The 18,421-nt window shown below is 36.0% G+C and overlaps 2 protein-coding genes across 4 annotated transcripts; both read left to right on the forward strand.

The window, feature by feature from the left end:
- Positions 1-8,228: 8,228 nt before the first annotated feature.
- Positions 8,229-11,875, forward strand: LOC121971636. 3 transcript variants are annotated; one of them, XM_042522994.1, is made up of 4 exons: positions 8,229-8,770; positions 8,858-9,136; positions 9,253-10,815; positions 11,777-11,875. In XM_042522994.1, the coding sequence occupies exons 1-3, from the start codon at positions 8,362-8,364 to the stop codon at positions 10,800-10,802; spliced, it is 2,238 nt and encodes a 745-aa protein (XP_042378928.1). In that variant the 5' UTR covers positions 8,229-8,361; the 3' UTR covers positions 10,803-10,815; positions 11,777-11,875. The 3 variants fall into 3 exon arrangements, with proteins under 3 accessions (XP_042378928.1, XP_042378926.1, XP_042378927.1); XM_042522992.1 differs by having other exon boundaries at positions 8,229-9,136; XM_042522993.1 differs by having other exon boundaries at positions 8,229-9,136; positions 11,789-11,875.
- A 5,259-nt stretch (positions 11,876-17,134) lies between these two features.
- Positions 17,135-18,166, forward strand: LOC121972917 (uncharacterized mitochondrial protein AtMg00810-like). Its single transcript, XM_042524531.1, has one exon. The coding sequence runs from the start codon at positions 17,135-17,137 to the stop codon at positions 18,164-18,166; it is 1,032 nt and encodes a 343-aa protein (XP_042380465.1).
- The last annotated feature ends 255 nt before the right edge of the window (positions 18,167-18,421 follow it).

Here is an 18,421-nt window from a genome sequence, read left to right on the forward strand (position 1 = left end):
TTTCCTTCCTCTTGATTGAATTAATCATCAATCAATGGTTGAGATCAATCCTATTTGTTTTAGGATTGAAATTGAATCCTATTGGCCGGCCCTTGCTTGGGCACCAAGCAAGGTGGCCGGCCACATTAAAAGGCAAGGAAAAATTTTTTTTATATAAAATTTTACAAGATAAACTCTTATAAAATTTTACAAGCTCTCTTTCCTAAAGTAGAAGTTAAAAAAGGAAAGTTTCTAAAATTAAAACCATGTTTTAAAATTTAAAAACTTTCTTATAAAATTTCCTTTTTTAACATGATGATAGAAAATTTTAATTTTAAAACTTATCTCCTTTTTTTCTTAAACCATGAGGATGGTTAAAAAAGGAAAGTTTTAAAACTTTTAAAACTCTCTATTAAAACATGTGGCCAAATTCAAATTAGGAAAGTTTTAAAAATTAAAATCTCTCTTTTAAAACTTATAGTTTTCTACAAAGAGAAGATTTTAAAAATTCAAAACAACCCTCCCTTTTTGAATTATTGTGGCCGGCCCCTACAAGCTTGGTCACCAAGCTATAGGGCCGGCCCCTTCAGAGGATGTGGCCGGCCATTGCTTGGTCACCAAGCAATGGTCCGGCCCCTTCTTGGACACCAAGAAGAGCCTTACATTTGTATGGACTTGAGGCTATAATGAGGCTACGACAGGGATCTAGAGGAGAAATTGGTTTTGGCCTTCCGATGAGCTTGAGTATCCCGTGTTCGCCCCGAACACACAACTCAAATTCATCGATAACAACTCATTCCACTAAAGAGTTATTATCGCACCAATCCCAAATTACATTATGGGCTCCTTCTTATCATGAGTGTGTTAGTCTCCCTGTGTTTAAGATTATGAATGTCCACTAGTTAAGTAAGTTACTGACAACTCACTTAATTAATATCTAACTCCAAGAGTAGTACCACTCAACTTCATTGTCATGTCGGACTAAGTCCACCTGCAGGGTTTAACATGGCAATCCTTATGAGCTCCTCTTGGGGACATTCTCAACCTAGATAACTAGGACACAGATTCCTTCTATAATCAACAACACACACTATAAGTAATATCATTTCTCTACTTATCGGGCATATTGATTTATCGAGCTAAACCTCACCCTTTGATAAATCAAAGAAATAAATATTAAATATATGTGCTTGTTATTATATTAGGATTAAGAGTACACACTTCCATAATAACTAAGGTTTAGTTCTTTTACTAAGTCAGTACAAAAAGAATTACCTAAATGATCTTACTCAATACACTTAAAGTATATCAGTGTAATTTATTAGTTAAGATAAACTAATACTTAATTACACTACGACTATACTGATAGTTTGTTCCTTTCTATCTTAGTCGCGAGCAACTGTTTATAATTTATAAGGTACTGATAACATGATCCTCTGTGTGTGACACCACACACCATGTTATCTACAATATAAATTAATTGAACATCTACATTTGGTATATACAAATGTAGACACTTGACCAATGTGATTCTTATAAATGTATATACAAAAGCTAGGCTTTTAGTATACACTCCAACACTATACCTTCCTTTTTCTACACCATTCTATTGGGGTGTACCAGGTGCAGTTAGTTGGGAGTGACTCCTAAATTCTCCCAAGAGGTACTTGCCACTATGATCTTACCATAGTGACTTTTACTTTAACATTTCTCCGCATCAGCCTTGTACTCTTTGAACTATTCAAAGTACTTAGTCTTGCGGTACATTAAGTAAATTTATTTGTATCTTGAATAGTTGTCTATAAAATAGACGAAATATTCAATACTACCTCTTGTCTGGATAGTTATAGGATCACACAAATCAGAATGAACCAATTTTAACATATCTTTGACTCCATACCCCTTAGACTTAAAAGCTTCTTGGTTATTTTTCCTTCCAAGTAAGACTCGCAGGTTGGAAAGATTTCCACTACTAATGAACCCAAAAGTTCATCAGCTACCAATGAATCCTACTCAAGTTAATATAACCTAGCCTTAGATGCCAAAGATATAATTGATTCATTTCCGAAGGTTACTTTCTCTTAAAGTTAGAAGATGTGTTACTAATTTTCATTTGTTGCGTCATGAGAGTTATTGGATTTATAAATTGTCAACCAACGTACCAGAACAGATAACTTCCCTCTTTTTCTTAATAACAACTTTGTTATTAAAAGAGACAGAATATCAAGTTCTTTGAATAGTTTAGAAACTGAAAACTAGTTCTTTCTAAACTTGGTGCGTAAAGACAATTACTCAAAAATCCATGTTTTATTCTTAACAAAAGATAAACATCTCCCACCGCAACAGCTACCATTTTTACAGTAGTGCCCATGTGGACAGTATTTTAATTTTCATTTAGTTGCCGGGTTTCCTGGAACCCTGCAATGAATTGCGGACATGATTAATTGCATCTATATCTACACTCCAGGTTCTGGTAGATAACACCACTAATGAATTAAATACACCTATATTGCTCTTAATTCTAAGAAGACAGTCTTCCTTAATGTCCAAGTCCTATTTCCAATCATTACAATTGGGACTACTAAGTCTTTTCTATAGTATGACTACTAGGGGATTGACAAACATTTTAAATCCTAAGAATCACAAAAATATTTGGTCAAGATCAACTCCTAAAAATCCCCATGAATTTTGTATGCCACGATAGTGTGAACGTAAACAAAATCGAAGAGGAGATTTTATTCATTAATTTTATTATCTAGTCAACTTTACTTTATGACGAATAAAATTAATAGTTGATCTATCTATGATCAAATATTTGGTCAAAACTTTTTGAATTTAAAATAACATTGATTCCTCAAATAATATTATTTAAATTCACCAACACCTCAAACACCGTGAATTTTGCATGCCACGATAGTGTGGACGTATACAAAATTAAACATTTGTAAGAGGAGGGGTTTACCCATTACCTTGTCAATAAATCTTTATGACAAATAAAATTACCTCAAACACCGTGAATTTTGTATGCCACGATAGTGTGGACGTATACAAAATCAAACATTCGTAAGAGGGGTTTTTAATTTTATTATCTTGTCAACCTATTTATTTGACAAATTAATAGTTGGTTTTCTTCGGTCATACAAATAATAGCAGTGACTCCGATGGGGAGGATACTATTAGACGTGCCTAAGTGTATACCATTACTTGACACTAAGTCCATTAATAAGATTATGCCCCTTCCGATGGGGAAGATCACATGCTCTTAATTAACTTCCTATAGTCATCCAAAATGGAAGTTTAATCTAGTGATCCGCAAACAAGCTCATCCGATATGGAGGAAGGCACTCAGAGCCAACGCGCAAGCTTGTTACATCACTTATAAACCAGTAATGGAGACCGTGGAATTTATTTAAAATAAATCTCTCTCCCACTTAGTTATTTAAAGTGGAGAATTTTGACTATGCTAGTCTACCTAACATGTATACTAACAAGCACACACAACACAGCATAAAAAGCAATAAATAGAAAAACTAATTTTCAACTATTATGGCTTTTATCTATTGCAGTCCTCCGTGTGTCGCCAACCCTAGCTGCTGCATCTTTGGCCACCGCCACCGGGTCTAGTTGTCGCATCCATCTTGCTCCTTGTTCCGCTGCGCCTCTGGTCCTCAAAAAAGTTCCACGCCTTGCAAGATTCGATCCGCGACATTAATAGAATTTTACATTTTTCGATCCTATATTCCTCGAAGGAATGTACATGTAACTAGATCAAAAAATAAAATCCTAATAAAACTAAATACAGCTCCTGCTGTATTTTATAATACAATCATGCACACAAAATAAAATGCCCTTGACATGTCCAAGGGTCCAATCACACACATAATAACTATAAGCCATAATAGTTGGATCCTGCATCCACAACGTTAGCACATCCTACTATTAACCTGCCTAAATTATGTATGACATGTGCATAATTAAACTAATACCAAATACACAGAGGCAAAACCCTAGCTCTGATACCAATTGTTGGTTGCTACTCGGAAAACCTAGAGGTTCCACTGTACAAAAATTTTGTACAATGGTCTGAACCTTTTCCTAGCTACCATGTGTTCTTTTAAATTAAATTTTGGATCTCCTGCAGAACTTAACACGTTTGATCCAAAACTTAATCTATTTGTTTTTTAGGTTTTGACTTGGATCTCATGCGGAACTTAACACGTTTGATCCAAATCACCCAAGTTATTAATTCCATTAAATATTAATTTCCAAAATTGGTTCCCAGTACTGACGTGGTGAGGCACATGACCTTCTTGGATATGGGAGCAACCACCACCGACTAGACAAAACCTTTTAAGGAAAGCTAATATTTAATTTTTTAAAATAACTTTAGGTCAACCGAAAAGAACAATCAAATCACAAGAAAAAGAAAAACAAAAGAACACTATATCGAAAACAAATTCGAAACACTAGAATTGTATGCCTCTTGTATTTAGTATTATTTCCAAAAATAACTAGTATGATGCGGAAAGAAAAATTACTAGTTATACCTTTTAGAAAAACCTCTTGATCTTCTACCGTATTCCTCTTCTAACCTCGGACGTTGTGTGGGCAGCGATTTTTCGAGATGAGAACCACCTAGGCACCTTCTTCCTTCTTCCTTCAAGTTTCGGCCAAGCACAAGAACTTCCAAAGGATGAAGAATTTTCCACCAACCAAGCTCCAAGGGATGCATGCTTTCTCTCCTTCTCCTTCCTTGATCCGGCCACATCCTCCAAGCTCCAAGAGATGATAGATTTCGGCCACAACAAGAGGAGAGAAGAGAAAGGGAAGGGCCGGCCACCACACCAAGGAAAAGAGGGAGAAAAATAGAATAGAGTCCTTAGCCTTGAAGCCTCCTCTACCCCCTCTTTTATAATCCTTGGTCTTGGCAAATAAGGAAAATTTAATAAAAACTTCCTTAATTCTTTTGCCATTGTAAAGGAAAATTTATTTAATTAAAAATAATTTTCGTTTCATCATGATAATGGCCGGCCACCTTTAATCCCTTAATCAAGGAAATTTTAATTCATACAAGAATTAAAACTTCCTAATTTGCTTCCGGAAATTTATAAAATTTCTCAAATAATTTTTCCCTTCATGGTGGTTAATAAAAAGAAAATTTTATAAATTAAAGTCTTTCTTGTAAACATGTGGATAAAAAGAAAGTTATCTCTAAAAATTAAAATCTCTTTCAATCTACAAATAAGGAAAGATATCAAATCTTTTCTTAATCTTTTGTAGAAACTTATAAAAGAGAATATTTAATTTTTAAACTCTCTTTTAAATCATGAACATGGTTAAAAAGGAAAGTTTTCTTAAAATTTAAAATCCTCCTTTAATCAACAAATAAGGAAAGATTTCAAATTTTAAACTCTCTTTTAAACATATAGATGATTTACAAATTAGGAAAGTTTTTACCAAAAATTAAAACCATCCTTTTAAACTACAAATAAGGAAAGAGATTAATCTCATCTCTTAATCTTTTGTAGAAAGCTATAAAAGGAAATTTTTAATTTTTAAACTCTCTTTTAAAATCATGATATCCACATAAGAAATAATTTTAATAAAAATTCTTTTTAATATTCTAGTGGTCGGCCACCTAAGCTTGGGACCCAAGCTTTGGCCGGCCACCTACATGGCTCATCCACTTGGTCTTGGCCGGCCCTAGCTTGGGTTCCAAGCTAGCTTGGTAAGAAGGTGGGTATGCGGTGGGTATAAATCTCTATATACTAGAGGCTACGATAGGGACCGAGAGGAGGAATTGGTTTTGGTCTCCCGATGAAATTAAGCATCCCGTGTTCGCCCCGAACACACAACTTAATTTCATCAATAATAATTCATTCCACTAAAGAACTATTATTGAACTACCGCACCAATCCCAAATTACATTTTGGGCTCCTTATTATGAGTGTGTTAGTCTCCCTGTGTTTAAGATAACAAATGTCCACTAATTAAGTAAGTTACTGACAACTCACTTAATTAATATCTAGCTCCAAGAGTAGTACCACTCAACTTCATCGTCATGTCGGACTAAGTCCACCTGCAGGGTTTAACATGACAATCCTTATGAGCTCCTCTTGGGGACATTCTCAACCTAGATTACTAGGACACAGTTTCCTTCTATAATCAACAACACACACTATAAGTGATATCATTTCCCAACTTATCGGGCTTATTGATTCATCGAACTAAATCTCACCCATTGATAAATTAAAGAAATAAATATCAAATATATGTGCTTGTTATTATATTAGGATTAAGAGCACACACTTCCATAATAACTGAGGTCTTTGTTCCTTTATAAAGTCAGTATAAAAGAAACGACCTCTAATGGTCATACTCAATACACTCTTAGTGTACTAGTGTAATTATATAGTTAAGATAAACTAACACCTAATTACACTACGACCTTCAATGGTTTGTTCCTTTCCATCATGGTCGTGAGCTACTATTTATAATTTATAAGGTACTGATAACATGATCTTCTGTGTGTGACACCACACACCATGTTATCTACAATATAAATTAATTGAACAACTACATTTATCACAAATGTAGACATTTGACCAATGTGATTCTTATTTCTAGATAAATATTTTATACCAAAAGCTAGACTTTTAGTATACATTCTAACACCAGTGTCGCTGACAAGAGGCATGACCAGCGGCCTGGTCGGACAGAGAATCGTACGGTGGAAGCTTCCACTGTCACGTCAGAGATATGCTCGTGCTATTAAGGTAGGGTGTCGGACATGTTTTTCAGACAGATCCATTCCAGGTATGCTTTGAGGAGCGTGCACGCCTCGAGGAGCATGCACGCGCCTCTGGGGAGCCCTATATAAGGACCCCCAGACGTCGATGGAGGTATGCGCACTTCATTACTGTAGCTACAGTTCTTGCTTCTTTGCTCTATATTTTTCTGTCGGTGATTTGACTTGAGCGTCGGAGGGTCGTCGTCGGGAACCACTCCTCGACTCGGCGTTGTGTTTGCAGGTTCACGGTGGCAAAGGAGCTACGTCTTGGGAGTCTTCGGCTAGTCAACAGGAACACCACATCCCAGTGTCCATCGACTCAGTACTCGGACAAGATCAAATACAATTTCCTTTTATTAAAATGTGAACTTAGAGTTTCAATATCATATTAGTTCTTCCTTTCAGTCAACCAAATGTATCGACTATTAACTAATAGTGTCATCGTGCACATGCGTTGCGTGTGTAATATAATAATATATAAATTATTTGGGTCTTTGAAAATCCGAATTGTTTGGATTTTCTAGTATCACCCTTATAAACCAACAATTAATTATTTGGATATGATTCATCAGACCCATGCAATAATGACTACTGCAACGAGCTTTCCTATGAAAAAAAATTATTTTAATTTAATATTATACTTGTCTTACTTAAAAAAAAACTAAGAAAAATATATTTTTTAATATCGTCGGCCTAAAATATTTATAGAAGTTTTTTTGATCATAGTGTTGTCAATTCTAAGATATGAGACTAAAAAGAACTATATTTTTTTTTAACAACTAGAGAAAATTAATGATGAGAAAAATTCATAATAATACGCTGTAGTTGAGTCTCGAACTCTAGATCACTGATTGTTTCGCTTGTGAAATTTATAATAAACTTTGAAATTATTTTTAGTGTAAATAGAAAAAAGGACATTAACGTAAATGTATTTTAGACTTCACCAAAGTTAGTTAGTAAAGGAGAGAGATTTTTAATAAAATAGTAAGATATATAATCTCATTATTTTCATATTTATATTTGAAATAAATTTAATTAAAATATTTATTATTTTAATTTATCAGTCAAAGAGTTTGAAGTCATATTTTGCGTATTTTAATTTTTATTATATAACCTATAGAAATCATGTCGTCATTATGCTCTATTTCAACAGAGAGAAGTGACAGCGGTCGAACTGCGATGTGGGACCCACGAGATGGTGGGTGGATCATGGGTGGAGACCGAATTGGTTTTTTTTTTTATTTTTTCTAATTTGCCGATTTTAGTTTTCGATTTCCAAATGTGACGTGGAATGCGGGTCCCGCTCCGTGGTTAATGGGACCAAGTTACAAAAATTCATATCATAGTTTAAAAAGACCTCTTTCAATTGGATATAGAATTGGGGCCCGATATGAATCCCAATAATAAAGCAGGTACAGAATCCATTTTACAGGCGGATACCAGTCCACTCGCGGGCCTTCGAGTCTTTTCCCTTTCTTGCTCTCTTTTTCTCGCTCTCTCATCCTTCCCCAGCATTTCTGCTACAATAAGCAACCGGGAAGTGACGACCTCGCGCTGTTCGACGGAATTCTTGATCGGAGAATCTGGCGCCGATGGAGGCGTGCCAGGGGATCCACCACCGCTGGACGCTCCGCGGCCTGGTCGCCTCTTTCGTCGACCTCGCCCTCGTCTATCTCTTCCTCTGCGCAGCCGCCTTCGCCTTCTTCGTTTCCAAGGCCCTATCCTTCGTTGGACTTTCCGCCCCATGCTCCTGTGACCTCGTCCTCATCGAACGCCGCCCTCAGCGTCAGCGTCGGGAGCAGAAGCCTACTCTCGGCTGCCTCCAGCGGTTCCTTCTTGATTACCCTGCTGGAAAGATCGGAGGCGTCTTTGATTCCGTCTGCACGGGCGAATCGAGAGCCTCCCGTGTTGGAAGGTGCGACAATTTCCGACTCGTCAATCGTACTGGTGAGGATAGAGGAGGCGCTTCCGACGGCGGCGGGATGTTGGAGATGGACCGAGGTGAGGAGTCTTGCAGCTCGGTGTCCCAACCGCGTGCACGAGATTCCAAGAATCTGAGGCTTCTGAATAACCATAACTATTTGGCAGATAGAGGAGAATCTTCAAACTACCGAGATAAGGATTTTGCCGATGTAAAGGGGAACGCGGTCCTCCGACAAGAGAGGTCACCGAATGTACTCAAACGATGGAGACTACAGAAAAAGAATATTTCCATCAAAAGGGCTTCTTTGTCTGACTTACCTTCTTCTGCGGAGGTGGGTCGGAAAGGGGAAATGACCATTGTCACTCCTTTGAGCACCAACGACCCTCTTCCTCTAGTACAGAGCATTGCAAATGCCATTCCTGGAACCAATTATTTTTTTACAGGTACAGAATTGTGATCTCCTCTTCCATCCTTACAATTTCATATGATTATAGTTCAGCTTCAACTATTCAACAACCTATTGATGTTTAAGTGTCTAAATTGCTTAAATTGTTTCTAGGTGACCAGAATGCTATGGCTGAAGAAGTCAGTTCTACTAATGCATTGCAAACTACGGCTAAGGTCTTATCTAATGGCATTGGGAGATTTTGTGATGAAGATAAAAATGAATGTGATGTAACAAGAGAACTGAGACAAGCACTCAAAGAAGAAAGGTCTGCTCGAGCTGCCCTTTATCAGGATCTGGAAAAAGAGAGGAGCGCTGCTGCAAGTGCAGCTGATGAAGCAATGGCCATGATACTCAGACTCCAGAAGGAGAAATCAGCAATTCAAATGGAAGCTCGGCAATACGGGACCATGGCAGAAGAGAAATCTGCGTATGATGAAGAAGAAATGAAGATTCTTAAGGATATCATTGTGCGACAAGAAAGAGAGAAGTATGCACTGCAGAAAGAAGTTGAGGCATACCAGCAAATGCTTGTCAGTGCTGCTGGTGCTAAGCAGATATCAGGGAGTGATCCGTCTAGTGCAGTGGAATTAATTGACAACAAAACTGGTACTTCAATTGGTTCATTTGATGATACCGAACTCATGCTAAAAACGGTCTATGAATCCATCAAAAAGAATGAAAGGTTTTGTGGTGAAGTACAACGTGATGAAATAGAGTTTTTGGTGGCTTCTGGACAGAAATCCTTTTCAGAACTTGCAAAAGAACCAACTATGACTGAAGAGTTACAACATTCAAGCAATGTAGGTAACCAGTGCAATGCTGAGGAGCAACATTCAGATTTTCCAATTGATACGAATGATTGCCATGTGCAGGAAAAAGGTATGTTAACAATAGAAAATATTCTACCTTCAATCCAAAGCCATGAGTCTAGCTATGGAAATGGCTCTAGCTCGCCTAGGTTAATTGAGGCACAATATAATGTTTTCCATGATCCTTCTATTTATCTAAGTGATACAGAAGATAAAACACAAGATAGGAAATCTGAGGTTGGAGTTTCATTAAATGATTTGTGCATCAGGAAAAGTCTACGTGCAGATGAAGTAGGTTCCATCTCATCTCAGGTTGATACTGAAGCAAGTGTTCTTGATGTGCATGTAATTGATGATGAAATAGACATGAATAGAGAGGGCAATATGGGACAGTTAAATACTCCTCAGGTGGTATTGAGCAGATCGCACAGAAGTGGCGTGCCAAGAGAATCATCTTCAGAAAGTAACAGAAGTGGTGTGCCAAAAGAATCATCTTCAGAAAGTAAAGTGCACTGCTCGACTGAAAATTTAAACACAAGTCTAAATCCATTAGACACAAACATACACAGAAGGAGCTCAGATGTGATAACAGTGTGCCATTCAGTTGATGTTGCAGGCAATAGAGTTCCACTGTTAGACATGAGGAGGATTTCCATGCCTGTAATCAATAATGAAAGATGTAAACTTGAAAATGAAGTTGAGTTCTTGAGGAAAAAGCTAAAAGTGATTCAAGAAGGAAGAGAAAATTGTAACTTTTCAGCAGAAAAGAAGGAAAAGGAGACTCGCAATCTACAACGACTAGAGGAAATAGCATGTCAATTACAGGAAATCCGAAAAGCTACAGAGTTTTGAGAAAATACATATGGTATGGCATGAAGATAAAAAATTTGTTATTTCTAATTGCAAATAGTTAATGTCTGAGTTATCACTACAGCAATTCCGTAAGTCTTACAGCTAACTCGTACTGTTTAATACATTACCTTTCATAGCTGATAATTGCCTTTTTGTAGATATTATGTGTGTCAATATGGCATGACTATCTTTCAACATTCCCTTCCAAGTTGTATATATGTTCTGCTCCAATGTGGCATGTCTTCATCTCAACATATTTTCCACCTTTACATTTCATTTCAGTGAACCATAGATATATTGATATTTTCCTCCTTTAGATTGGGGATTGGAGTTTGGGGTTTAGGGCGATCATCCAACTTACAGAATTTGTTAGATTGTCTGTTAACAATGTTGAATTACCATAAATGAGCTCCAATTTATTGTCAGTGCTCCAATCTATAATACAATAGTCTGTTTTGCTTGCCGTCCTTGATACCTTATCCCCCTCCCCTACCTCTCCCTTCTATCTATCTATGCACATGTGCATAGGCTTCCTAAGCCACATCTGTGGTTCAAGGTTTCATAGTTTCCCAATAAAACTGTGATTCATCAGATATTCTAATTTGAACAAAAAATCCTACAATTACAAAAGAGAAGCCTTACTGTTATTCTTGCATAACCAATACATAATGAAATACATTAAAAAAATAAACATTTTCTTAAAAAAATGCTTTAACTACTAAATCAAACAATTTTTTTTTATTTCATGGAAACTTAAATATGGTATGTAGGCTACAGCTACTGCTGCAACCTAAACAAAGAAGTTTAAATAGGCAATAGATAAAATGTAGATATATTTGTATGTAATCCTCTTTGCACAATTATCTTGTCACCGGGATTGAAGGCATCAATATTAATATTGCAGAAGTTACTATCTTGTGATATTTCATTATATTTTTTATCATTAGTTAACCAATTTATATGGTAATTTTTAGGAAAAATTGTAGTTGTACCAGCTAGCTTTGATAGTTCCTCTGATTAACGTCTCCTACATCAGCAAATTCCCAGCCATCAAATAAGTGTTGGATCAAAAAGTGGCCAAAAATCTTTTGAGTGGACTTCTTTCAAATGTTGAAATAAATGAATGTAAGTAGATTCTTTTTCTTTTCTTTGCTTCATTTAGTCACGCAAACCTGTGAAACTTTTTCCTGGCTTGTCTGCCGTTTTCCCCCCTTAGTACTCGACAATATTTGTGGGCCGAATTCCTTGCAATTTCTTGTGCTTTGTACAGTAGATACTTTATTGCTAATGAAACAGAAACTCTATTAAATTGGTGAATGTGTAACACTATGTCCAAGTTGATCTTTGATTATGGTACTGAAGTCTTCATTAATATGTGTATATTAAGTGATGTAAAGGATTAAAATGGAGCTTAGCATTGCCTCTCAGCTATGGTTCCTAGTCTCATTGCAGTGCCAGAGGTGTTGCACATTGGGAGAAAAAACTTCATGCATGTGACTTTAGCAAGGTTCCACTCATTTGAATCGGTTTCTAATAAAGTTGATAGACAAGGATTGAAGTTTGGTCGACTAAACATTTGGACGTTTGACTTTTCAAATTTTAAATTCCCAACATATTTTATCTAGTGTTGGTTGATCAGAGTTGGTTGTTTCATTGATAACATACATTGACTGTTGGTTGATGATTATCCATTACCCAATGGGTATCCCTTGAATGTTGTCGACCAAGATTCAAGAATTTTGGTTGCCCAAGGTTATGGATAAGATCAGTTTGACAATTTTATCTGCTGGAAATTCCCGATAGGTTCTGGAGAGTTCCTCTCAAATGCAACTCATAGATCTCAAAATCTATTATTTGATTGAGCATTGTTTTGTTTTCTCTAGCTTAGTTACTATCCTCCTCATTTCATATGATCTAATTTGTTTTCTATTTCATATTTCATATTTTGTAAAGGATAGATTATGCATTGTTTTAAGATCTAAAATAGATTATATATTTTAGATCAATCTAGAGGTTACATCCTTTATCTTCTTGTTGTAAATTATTTATTCTTTTAATTTTCGATTTTTCTATTACACATTTGTATACACCTTGTGTACTTAAATATTTTTTTTTTTGAAGTGATAATTTTGTAAAAAAAAATTATCAATTATTTATGGACAAAAATTTAAAAGAACGTAAATCGTCAAAGGACACTTAGATTAAAAATAAAGTCAAAAGGATGTCCTACTATACTATTTATCTAGAAGATATTGTAAGTTACTACCATGTATACCAACTATTATATATATGTTATAATAGTGTAATAACTAATATAATAAAATATTGTTGTAGTAATTAGTAGCCGTTATTTAAGTGATTTCTATTATTATTTTAAAGTGATTTTGATTGGCTTAAAATAATTTTAATGAAATTAAGTAATTTTAATAAGTAGATTCATGGTTGTAGTATCTATTTAGGTAGCATCAATTTAAAATGTTTATGATGAAGTTTAAGTATTTTTTGATTAAGTTGGTAAAAAAATAATTTAATATAACAAGAAAAGTCCAACAGAAAACGATTTTGATCATCTTGTTGTTATGTCTCCTATTCATATCCAACAGTAAAAGTCCTAAACGATATTCTTTGTTCCATCAAGACAATAACATACAAAACAGATCACTCGATTGCTAGTTCTTAATGTTAAGGACTGGCTGTAGAGCAATCGTCATCATTATGTTCATCATCTTGTTGTTCAATCCATGTGCTATCATACTTGTTTTTCAATCAATTAAATGTCTTGTGAGAGAACTTGTTGAAAGGCAATATCTGGAGAAGTGATATTCAATGTGTCCTCTTTCCCAAATGTTCCTACTTCCCAAGTTTATCAGTTATGTTCTTGCTTATTTTCTAGGCGTCTTTAATTTTCTAGTCAACAACTCTTGAGCTGGTTGTGTTATTTTCTAGACTCGTCTTTAATATGTTGTCTCCATAACAAGTGTATAAATATGTGTAAGATGAATATCAAACTATGATTCACATCACTGTCTAAATTCCATTCTCTTCCGTTTCTGTTTTTCTTTATGGTATCAGAGCAGGAAGTTTCTATATAAACTCTAAATTCTTTATATTTGTCATGAACCCTGACAATTTTTCCTCATCCTCTAGTGAGATAACTGCTGATTCTAATAGTTTTGATGCTGAGCAGAATACTTCTCACAAATTGTGTTCAGTATTACTCAATGAATACAATTATTTGCCTTGGTCTAGGGCCATCACTATTACTCTTGGTGGTCGATCAAAACTTGGCTTCATTAATGGAAAGGAGGCAGTTCCTGAAGTAATTGCACCAAGATATGAAGCTTGGCTAGCCAAAGACCAAATGGTTATGTGTTGGCTATTGAATTCCATGGAACAGAATATTGCTGAAATTTTCAGCTACTCTTTTTCTTCTCTAGAATTATGGGAAGCTGTTCAAGATATGTATGGAAATCAAAACAATTCTGCTAGAATCTTTTAGATTCAACAAGAAATTGCAAGTTTCAAGCAGGAGGGAAAATCCTTTGTAAGTATACTCGGTAAACTAAAGAATCTATAGAACAAGCTAGAAGTTTATCGCCCTCATACCACTGATCCTGTCATTCTTAAGAAACGTGTTGAGGAAGACAGGGTGTTCCAGCTACTTGCAAGTCTTGATTCTGATTATGAAGAATTCAGAAGTCACATTCTAATGACTACTGAGTTACCTTCCTTAAAGAATGTTTGTGCGGCCATTCAAAGAGAAGAGGTTCGTCGGAAAATTATGCCTAAATCTGATGTATTAAATACCTCTAATCCTCATGCTTACCTTACTCTTAACGGGGAGAAGAAACCTTACAAGGGTAAGCGTCCGGATTTGAAGTGTGATCATTGCAGAGGTATTGGACACACGGTTGATCGTTGTTGGATTCTTCATCTAGAATTAAAAAACAAATCTAGCAAGGATAAAAAGGGAAGTGATCAGAAACATAGTTTCAACTCCAAAGCTCACGTTGCGTCTCATTCTGCTGAATCCTTCACTTCTAATCCGATCACTTTGCTTAATGAATTTGCAAATTTTTTGCATAACAAACAAAGCAAAGGCACTTCTTCAGAAGCTGAACATAGCCAAGATAAGCCAATAGCGCTCTTGAGCAAATTTGCAAGTTTTCTTACGGATACAAATATTTCAAATTCTGAGAACAAAGAAGGTATTTTATCTGCCTTTATTACTGCGTTGAAAATTAGTTCAACCTCAAATTTGTGGGTGGTAGATTCTGGTGCGTCAGATCACATAACTAATAATCTTATTAATGTATGTGATTATATGCCTATGTCTTCATTTGTATCCATTGCCAATGGTCAGAATGTTCAAATCAAAGGGAAAGGGAAAATTAAACTGCTGTCAGAATTTATCAAATCTGAAGTGCTCTATGTTCCTTCCTTTCCTTTCCAGTTATTGTCAGTCCACAAAATAGTTGAACCCTTTAATTGTGAAGTTTTATTCACTCCTTCCAAGGTTGTTTTTCAGGATCGTATCACCAAGAACATGATTGGTGAAGGGTTTCTCTTTCAAGGGCTATATTATGTTTCTCCGCATCCTAGAATTCCAAGAAGCATTCAAGCTCTTAGAAGTCATCAACAATTTTTGTGGCATCAACGTCTTGCTCATCCTTCCAGCCTCGTGTTTTCAAAGATCTTGTCCAATATGCCAATGGAAGCTCATGGTTGTGAAACATGTCATCTTTCTAAGTCATCCAAACTTCCCTTTAAGTTGTCTATGACAGAAAGTTTCAACCCTTTTGAATTAATACATTCTGATATATGGGGCCCTGTGGTTGACTCCATTGACAATTTCAAGTATTTTGTGACCTTTATTGATGATTTTTCTAAAGTCACTTGGGTTTATTTGCTAAAATCTAAGAGTGATGTCTATGAAACTTTCAAACAGTTTCATGCCATGATTGTCAACCAATTTTCTACAAAAATCATAACCTTCAGAACTGATAATGGCACCGAATTTACCTCCCACAATATGACTAATTTCTTAGCTACTAATGGCATTGTGCATCAAACTAGTTGTGTTTATACTCCACAACAAAACGGAGTTGCAGAACGAAAAAATAGAGATTTATTAGAAAAGACAAGGGCTATCATGTTTCAAATGAATTTGCCTAAACAGTTTTGGTCTTTCGGGGTTCTTACAGCAGCCTATCTAATTAATCGACTTCCTAGTCGAGTACTCCATTTCAAAAGTCCATTTGAAGTTTTAATGAACAAAAAGACTGATATTTCTCATTTAAAGGTGTTTGGTTGCACATGTTTTGTTCATGCTCCAGCCAACTCTAGAGATAAACTTGATCCAAAAGCTGTTAAATGTATATTTCTTGGCTACTCAAATACACAGAAAGGATATAAATGTTATGACCCATGTTCCCGAAAGGTTGTTGTCACAAGGCATGTTCGATTTGATGAAACTAGGTCGTATTTTTCCTGTTCCAATAAAATGGGAATAAGTTTAGATTTTTTTCCCTTTTTTGAATACTGAAGGCATTGGTCCAGAACTGAATCAGTCTAATTCATAGAATGCACCATCATCTGATAACATTTTAAATAATGTTGCTCCACTAAATCCGGAACAGGATGTTCATCCTGATCAGATTTATCAAGAGTTAGTGCCTCGAAGAAATCCTCTTCGTCACTGTCAACAACCTAAGAGAATGGAAGATTATGTTGCTTATTCTGTAAGACATCCAATCTCAAAGTATCTGTCTTATAAGAATTTCGCCTTTACACATGCTGCTTTTCTCTCTAAAATATCTGCTATCCAAGATCCTCAAACCTTTCAAGAAGCTAATTCTAGTGATGTTTGGAGAAATGCTATGCAAGAAGAACTAAATGCTCTTGCTGAGAATTCTACGTGGAGCATTGTATCTCTCCCTAAGGGGAAGAAAGCTGTTGGATGTCGTTGGATTTACAAAACCAAATTTAACTCTGATGGCTCAGTTGAGAGACGTAAAGCACGCTTGGTGGCTCAAAGTTTTTCTCAGGAATATGGAATGGATTATAAAGAGACCTTTGCTCCAGTTGCAAAGATGATAACCGTGCGGGTTCTGCTGTCAGTTGCAATTAACAATGGATGGCCTCTATCCCAAATGGATGTAAAAAATGCCTTTTTACATGGGGATCTGGAGGAAGAAGTTTTTATGAAATTACCTCCTGGTTTCTTGAAACAGAATGATGACAACATGGTTTGCAAACTTCACAAATCTATTTATGGACTAAAGCAAAGTCCTAGAGCCTGACATACAAAATTGAGTGCTGCACTTGAAGGGATGAGATTCTCAAAAAGCAATGCTGATTCTTCACTATTTGTTAAACTTGGTAATTCGGAAAAATTAATGGTTCTAATCTATGTGGATGATCTTATTGTGACAGGAAGCAATGTTGAGTCTGCAAAAAAACTGAAAAAACATCTTCAACAGTTATTTCCTATAAAGGATCTTGGTTCCTTGAAATATTTTCTTGGAATCGAAATGGCAAATTCCAGCAAAGGGTTCTATCTTAATCAAAGGAAGTATGCTCTGGATCTACTCAAGGATGCCCAGATGGTTGATTCTAAACCTGCTCACACTCCTCTTGACAGCAAACAAAAGCCCTACTCCAAAGGTGAAGTGCTTAAGAATCTTGCTCACTATCAGAAGCTTGTTGGTAAACTGATTTACTTGACAATTACTAGACCAGATTTGTCTTATGCGGTTAACATTGCTAGTCAATATATGCATGCTCCTACTAATCAGCATTTAAGCCTGGTTAAACGAATCCTGCGCTACTTGAAAGGATCCATTGGTCGTGGAATCATTATGACTAGCAATGGACACACCAAGGTTGAGGGTTATACAGATTCGGATTGGGCTGGTAATTCTTTGGATCGAAAATCAACTACAGGATTCTGCATAACTGTTGGGGGAAATTTAGTTTCCTGGAAAAGCAAAAAACAAGAAGTTGTTGCTCGATCTAGTGCGGAAGCTGAATATCGAGCTATGGCCACTACAGCCTGTGAACTTGTGTGGCTTAAAAGTCTCCTTTCAGACTTAGGATGTCCGTGTGCTACTCCTATGATTCTTTACTGTGATAATCAAGCCGCAATGCAGATTGCTGCTAATCCGGTGTTCCATGAAAGAACGAAGCATATAGAAGTTGATTGTCATTTTATTCGTCAACAGGTTCAATCAAAGCTTATTAAAACTTGTTATGTGCGAAGTCAAGATCAACTAGCTGATGTATTCACCAAGGCCTTACCTTCAACTCAGTTTCAATGCCTTTTAAGTAAGCTTGGATCTCAAAATCTAATGGATCCAGCTTGAGGGGGAATGTTGAAAGGCAATATCTGGAGAAGTGATATTCAATGTGTCCTCTTTCCCAAATGTTCCTACTTCCCAAGTTTGTCAGTTATGTTCTTGCTTATTTTCTAGGCGTCTTTAATTTTCTAATCAACAACTCTTGAGCTGGTTGTGTTATTTTCTAGACTCGTCTTTAATATGTTGTCTCCATGACAAGTGTATAAATATGTGTAAGATGAATATCAAACTATGATTCACATCACTGTCTAAATTCCATTC

The sequence above is a fragment of the Zingiber officinale genome, chromosome 4A, assembly GCF_018446385.1.
Source record: "Zingiber officinale cultivar Zhangliang chromosome 4A, Zo_v1.1, whole genome shotgun sequence".
Taxonomy (NCBI): domain Eukaryota; kingdom Viridiplantae; phylum Streptophyta; class Magnoliopsida; order Zingiberales; family Zingiberaceae; genus Zingiber; species Zingiber officinale.